This window comes from Babylonia areolata, chromosome 25 (assembly GCF_041734735.1).
Source record: "Babylonia areolata isolate BAREFJ2019XMU chromosome 25, ASM4173473v1, whole genome shotgun sequence".
Classification (NCBI taxonomy): Eukaryota; Metazoa; Mollusca; class Gastropoda; order Neogastropoda; family Buccinidae; genus Babylonia; species Babylonia areolata.
The window spans coordinates 11,182,656-11,189,175 of NC_134900.1; the positions used below are offsets into that span (position 1 = coordinate 11,182,656).

The 6,520-nt window shown below is 42.7% G+C and overlaps 1 protein-coding gene across 2 annotated transcripts in view; it reads left to right on the forward strand.

Moving 5' to 3' along the window:
• LOC143299438 (DNA repair protein complementing XP-C cells homolog) overlaps positions 1-6,230 on the forward strand; it is a 39,311-nt gene extending 33,081 nt beyond the window's left edge. For both annotated transcript variants that reach the window (XM_076612633.1, XM_076612634.1), the window contains exons 19-23: positions 300-381; positions 2,268-2,361; positions 3,634-3,727; positions 4,322-4,411; positions 4,820-6,230. In XM_076612633.1, the coding sequence (XP_076468748.1) occupies positions 300-381; positions 2,268-2,361; positions 3,634-3,727; positions 4,322-4,411; positions 4,820-4,996 (537 nt within the window). In that variant the 3' untranslated portion in view covers positions 4,997-6,230. The remainder of the gene's footprint in view (positions 1-299; positions 382-2,267; positions 2,362-3,633; positions 3,728-4,321; positions 4,412-4,819) is intronic.
• Positions 6,231-6,520: the final 290 nt, after the last annotated feature.

The window sequence follows — 6,520 nt, forward strand, 5'->3', positions numbered from 1 at the left end:
TTCATAGGATGATTTTTGATCATGAATGTTTTAGGAAGAGTTTGTACTTTTTGGAAATAATTCATTGCGCTGTTTCTCCTCCTTGAATATGGCAGCAACAAGTTTGGGCTGTTGTTTCCTACCCGTTCTCTTTCCCTCTCTGTCTCTCTAATTCTCTCTCTCTCTCTGTGGCCCTCTCTCTCTTTCTGTAGTTAGTTTTATTTTTCTTATTTGTTTATTCATTTCCTTAATTTAAAAAAAAAAAAATTTTTTATGGTTTTGTTTAGTTGCCTAATTCTATGCTGTATTTATCCTTTCAGGGCAAAGTTCCAAAGAATGAATACGGGAATGTGGAACTGTTCCAGCCATCCATGTTGCCTGGTGGTACTGTTCACGTTAGAGGTGAGGTTTATAAAAAAAAAGTTGTCTTTAAAAGCGCACTGTAGGAAGTGTCTGTGCCTTCATTTTGTGGGTGAAAATAGGGGAGGAAGTATAGCAGAGGTGTGTGTGTGTGTGTGTTTCATGGATTTATCTTCACTGTTTGCAGGATGTGTTAATAATGTGTTGTTTCGTGTTGACTTTTTTTTTTTATAAACTTATGTTTTGTGTTGTGTGTTGACAACCTGCCTCCCATGTCCCAGGATGTCTGACATACGATTACTAGTCAACATGATTCTATTTTCATTATTCACAAACACGATGCTGTTCATGGGAAACAACCCAGGTAGCTCACCAGGATCTCTTGAAAGTCTGAGGATGGATTGCCTCCCTTGAATTCTATTTGCGGATTTCACTGACAGAAAGAAAAGTCTTTGGGGTTTTGCTGTGAAATCTGCTGCTCTCTGTTCAAAATATGCTATTTTTTACATGGACAATCATGTCTTGTTTGTCTGTTGAGAATAGATCAGTGATTTTCTGTTGTGTGTAATCTGATTTCAGTTGTTTCACTTGTAAGCACTTTTGCTTTCTGTGGCTTACAGGAATTAAAAGATTTTTTTTATTATCTTTGGCACGCAAATGCTTATTCATATATTGTGTGTGTTTTGCAGATGTGATTATGTTCAATAAGATGTCATCATTATTTATCATATTGATTCTTATTGTGTGTTGTTTTTTTTGCAGTCTTCAACAAAGTATCATTATTTGACATTATGTGTTCTCTATTTCATGATGTGCGTTAGTCAGTAAATCCTCTTCATGCCCAGTGGTACATAAGGCCACCATCGGTGATCTCCACTTGCGGCCTGTCTTGTGCTGTCTTCAGATACAGCCATATTCCTTCAGTTCTTTCTGTGCCATGACTCTCTTGTGCTTCACACTCTTTTTCCATCTGGTTTCGAGCGAAGGGTACCATGGTCTTGGAAGTGCATCCAGTGGTATATTCTAAGAACATGTCCAATCCAGCAGCACCATCTTCTTCGCTTGGTCTTGGCGGTGATGTTCTGCATAGAGGTTCTTTTCTGGAGTTCCAAGGCCTGACTAAGCGCGTTGGGTTACGCTGCTGGTCAGGCATCTGCTTGGCAGATGTGGTGTAGCGTATATGGATTTGTCCGAACGCAGTGATGCCTCCTTGAGCTACTGAAACTGAAACTGAAACTTCTGGAGTTCAGTGTTTCGAGACTTAGCGTGTCTAAAAATATTTCAGAATTCCAGGTAGGCAGTGGTTTTGGAAGGCTTCCGAGGTTATGGCTGATGCTCTTGGTGACTTTCCAGAGCTCTGTGAACACCTGTATGGAGTATTACAGGGTGTCGGCATCATTGGACAGGTGATTGTGTGACTTCTTCTTCTTCTGCGTTCACTCGTATGCACACGAGTGGGCTTTTACGTGTATGACCGTTTTTAACCCCGCCATGTAGGCAGCCATACTCCGTTTTCGGGGGTGTGCATGCTGGGTATGTTCTTGTTTCCATAACCCACCGAACGCTGACATGGATTACAGGATCTTTAACGTGCGTATTTGATCTTCTGCGTGCATATACACACGAAGGGGGTTCAGGCACTAGCAGGTCTGCACATATGCTGACCTGGGAGATCGTAAAAATCTCCACCCTTTACCCACCAGGCGCCGTCACCGTGATTCGAACCCGGGACCCTCAGATTGACAGTCCAACGCTTTAACCACTCGGCTATTGCGCCCGTCGATTGTGTGACAAGACTGCAGTCATCGTTAAACATGGTTCATTTGGTGTCTTTTTTTTTTTTACAGTGCCTGGAATTTTTGTTTTGTTTCAGTTTTTGAATGACCATCATGGTTTTGACATGTTGGTTGTGTCTTTGTCCTTCTCAGTTCCTGCCTTGAACAGGGTGGCCAGGAAGCTGGGCATCGACATAGCGGCCGCCATGACAGGATGGGATCACCACTGTGGGTACTCCCACCCAGTGTAAGTCGTGTTTCCCTTTCCGGGCAGGATACTCCATCGCTGTCGGGAGACTTAGAACACAAGATTCTGAAGGTCTAGTAACGTCCTTGCATGTCCTTAAAGGTGGTGTTTTTTTTTATGTTTGTGGATAAAGTATCGTGTTTGTGAGAAAGTAACATGAAAACAGTTTATGTAAAGCCAACCGTGATATACCATTTTATTGGTGGTACACTTGCTACAGCTGTCGAGCTTTGTTACAGTGTGAAAAAAACGGTCTTTTTTAACATGGCCCCTCGATGTTGACTGAAGGTGCACAGTCTGGTCCTCTGAAGTCCCCTATGGTGGTGAAAGAGTTAGGCAGCTAAGTAAAGGAAAAGAAGGTGTGTAGAGTCATACAGATGTGATGCACTGCTGTGTGGTATGTGTGTGTGTTTGTGTGCGTGTGTGTGTGCGCGTGCGTGTGTGTGTACAGTCAGGCAGCAAAGGTTAATTACCATTTTATTGGTGGTACACTTGCTACAGCTGTCAAGCTTTGTTACAGTGTGAAAAAAACAGTCTTTTTTAACATGACCCCTCAGTGTTGACTAAAGGTGCACAGTCTGGTCCTCTGAAGTCCCCTATGGTGGTGAAAGAGTTAGGCAGCTAAGTAAAGGAAAAGAAGGTGTGTAGAGTCATACAGGTGTGATGCACTGCTGTGTGGTGTGTTTGTGTGCGTGTTTGTGTGTGTGTGTTTGTGCGCGTGCGTGTGTGTGTACAGTCAGGCAGCAAAGGTTAATTACCATTTTATTGGTGGTACACTTGCTACAGCTGTCAAGCTTTGTTACAGTGTGAAAAGTCATACATATGTGATGCACTGCTGTGTGGTGTGTGTGTGTGTGTTTGTGTGCGCATGTGTGTGTGTGTGTTTGTGTGCGCATGTGTGTGTGTACATGCGTGTGTGTATGTGTGTGTATGTGTATCTGTGTATGTGTATCTGTGTTTGTATCTGTGTATGTGTATCTGTGTATGTGTGTATGCATGTGTTTGTGTATGTGTGTGTTTGTGTACGTGTGTATGCATGTGTGTGTGTGTGTGTGTGTGTGCATGCATGCATGTGTGTGTGTGTCTGTGTCTGTGTATATGTGCGTACACGTGAGTGTGTATATGTATGTGTGTGCGTGTGCGTGTGTGTATGTGTGCGTCCATGTACGTGTGTGTGTGTGTGTGTGAGTGCATCTGTGTATATGTATGTGTGTATGTGCATGTGTGTGTGTGTATGTGCATGTTTGTGTGTGTGTCTGTGTGTGTGTGTAGGTTGGATGGCTGGGTGGTGTGTGAGGAACACAAGGACGTCCTGCTGGCCGCTTGGGAAGAGGACCAGGAGATCCAGAGGCAGAGGGAGGAAGAGGTGGCATTGCCTTTTTGTTTTTCTTCTTCTTCTTCTTCTTCTTCTTTTCTGTTTGGCTTTTAACTCACTCAGTACGGCCAGTCCTCTCTTCTCCTCTACACAGACCCCTCGGGATGTCCAGTGGGTGTCTGAATGACCCAACCTTTAGCTTCCGTCGTCAGAATTGTGGTATTTTTTTGTCAACATTCACCTCTTCAGTATGAGAGCCTTCCGCTTGCAATATTTTGATGGTGGTAATTGGGGTGAAACGCAGTTAACGTCGTCTCTTTCGCCGTTTGTATGGAAAGAGTTAATGATTTTTTTGTGTGTGTGTTTTGCTTTTTAACATTTCTTTTCTTTTCTGTTTTGTTTATATAGATGTTTTCTTTGCTCTAAAGATTCTGACACATTTGTATTTTTTACCATAGTTTTTTTTTTTTTTTTTCTACATTGCTAAGATTTTTTTTTTTACATTAAATTAATTCATTTCTTTGAAGCTTCTGACACATGTTTTTCTTGTTTTTTAAAATTTTTTTATCTGTTACCATAGTTCCAGTTTTATGTTCTTTGTGATAGGGGTGTGTATTTCTTATCACTGGTGTATTACACATGCAGAGACGGGAGAAGCGTGTTCTGAACAACTGGACAACACTGGTGCGTGGTCTGCTGATCAAAGAGAAACTGAAGAAAAAGTTTAATCTGGAGGTGAGACGTGTCTGGGTTTGACTGTTGAGGGAATTCTCCTCATAGCTCGCGCTTCATGTAGTGAATGTTACATTCACACCAAATTAGATCATTTTGAAGGCTGGTTTTGTTGGGGTTTTTGGTGTATGTCTGTGAGAGAGATAGAAAGAGAGAGAGGGGGGGGGAAAGAGAGAGAGAGAGCATGTGCTAGCATGGTGATGGGGAAGGAACAGCAGACTTACCATCATATAAAAACATTTCAGCGAATATATTTATGTATAAGTACCATGACATGCGTTCGTAATTTGAATATGTGGGAAGATTGAAAGAAGCGGGTTTCACCCTGTCTGTTGAACATGCAAATCAAGCTTTTCACATCATCACACACATCAGTTCTAACCTTGCCATGACTTTCCGTTTTCTCTGCAGGAGAAAGCGCCGCCACCAGCAGCAGAAGCGAAGAAGAAGAAGGCAGCAAAGACAAAGACAGGAGAGAAAGCAACGGACCTGCAGCACGCCTGGCCAGCCAGACAGCAGCGACAGCTGAAAGAACAGAGAGAGAAACCGGCCCCCGTGCCGTCGCATTTCACTGTGGAGACCATGTGAAGACGTGTGTTTCATCCGTTACTTCTTCTTCTTCTGCGTTCACTCGTAGGCACACGAGTGGGCTTTTACGTGTATGACCGTTTTTACCCCCGCCATGTAGGCAGCCATACTCCGTTTTCGGGGGCGTGCATGCTGGGTATGTTCTTGTTTCCATAACCCACCGAACGCTGACATGGATTACAGGATCTTTAACGTGCGTATTTGATCTTCTGCGTGCATATACACACGAAGGGGGTTCAGGCACTAGCAGGTCTGCACATACGTTGACCTGGGAGATCGTAAAAATCTCCACCCTTTACCCACCAGGTGCCATCACCGTGATTCAAATCCGGGACCCTCAGATTGACAGTCCAACGCTTTAACCACTCGGCTATTGCGCCCGTCGTTTCATCCGTTACAAATGTGACAAGAGTTTGTGTGCCCTGTATGCCTGCTCCTTTATTATTTTTTTTTAACCAGATGTGGTGTTGCGTGCATGGAAGAGTCTGCACATTTTGACACCCCCTTGAATCTGAAAATGAAACTTGTATGCGCCTCACCTTTGAGCATTTTTGTGCAGATCTTAAGAGTTCTTCAAGGCAGCCGCTAGTATCAGTGTAACAGCTTGTGCAAGGCAGCAAGACATTAAATCGTGTCATGTTCTGTTTCATATCTCTCTCTCTCTCTCTCTCTCTCTCTCTCCATTCTCAGGGCAGAGGTACATATTGTGCTTCTTTGTGGTGGAGTTAACAAAGATATGGAGCTGTTTGCTGTTTGTGAAATCAGCATGTATGTGTCATTGATTTTGACTTGTACAGATGTACATGCGTGGGCGCACACACAAACACATGCACACAAGTGCACACATAAAAGTACATGCACACTCACACTCATATAGAGCACACATAAACTTGGACAGTGTAAATGTTATTGTGACAGAAAAAGTCTTTTGCTCTGTGAATAAAAGCAAACAAGGAGCCTAGAGACATTGTTGTAAATGAATATTGAATTACACAGATGACACACTTTTTGCATGCTGTTGTTGAATGATAGTAATAACTGAAGTGTTCTGGAAATGTCAGAAAGTGCATGTACTCAACTAAGTATAGTTCCCAGAATCTTTTGTAAAGTTCCAATACACAGAAGAATATGATGAATATGATTCTCGTACGATGTGAGATTTTGTTCAGCTTGATTTTCCTCTTTTTGTGTGGTTTTTGTCAAGTATCAGAAAGCAGAAGAATACATAATGAGCCTCTTGTGTTTGAGGAAAAAGTGTGTGTGTGTGTGTGTGTGAAAGGGAGTCTGTGGCTTTACTTGAGTATGTCCAACATTATTATTCCAGGTTCTGCAGCAGAGCTAAATGGAACATGGAATCATTTTGACTATTCATGTGGTCTCTCACCTTCTCCTGCATGCGCAAATATCTCGGGAGTGAGGGTGGGGGTTATCATTGTCTTGAGTTTTGAACTGACAGAACCTTATAGCTTTAGATTCAGAGGAAGATTTTGTGGCATCATCAGTACAGGTACTCTGTCATTCAGT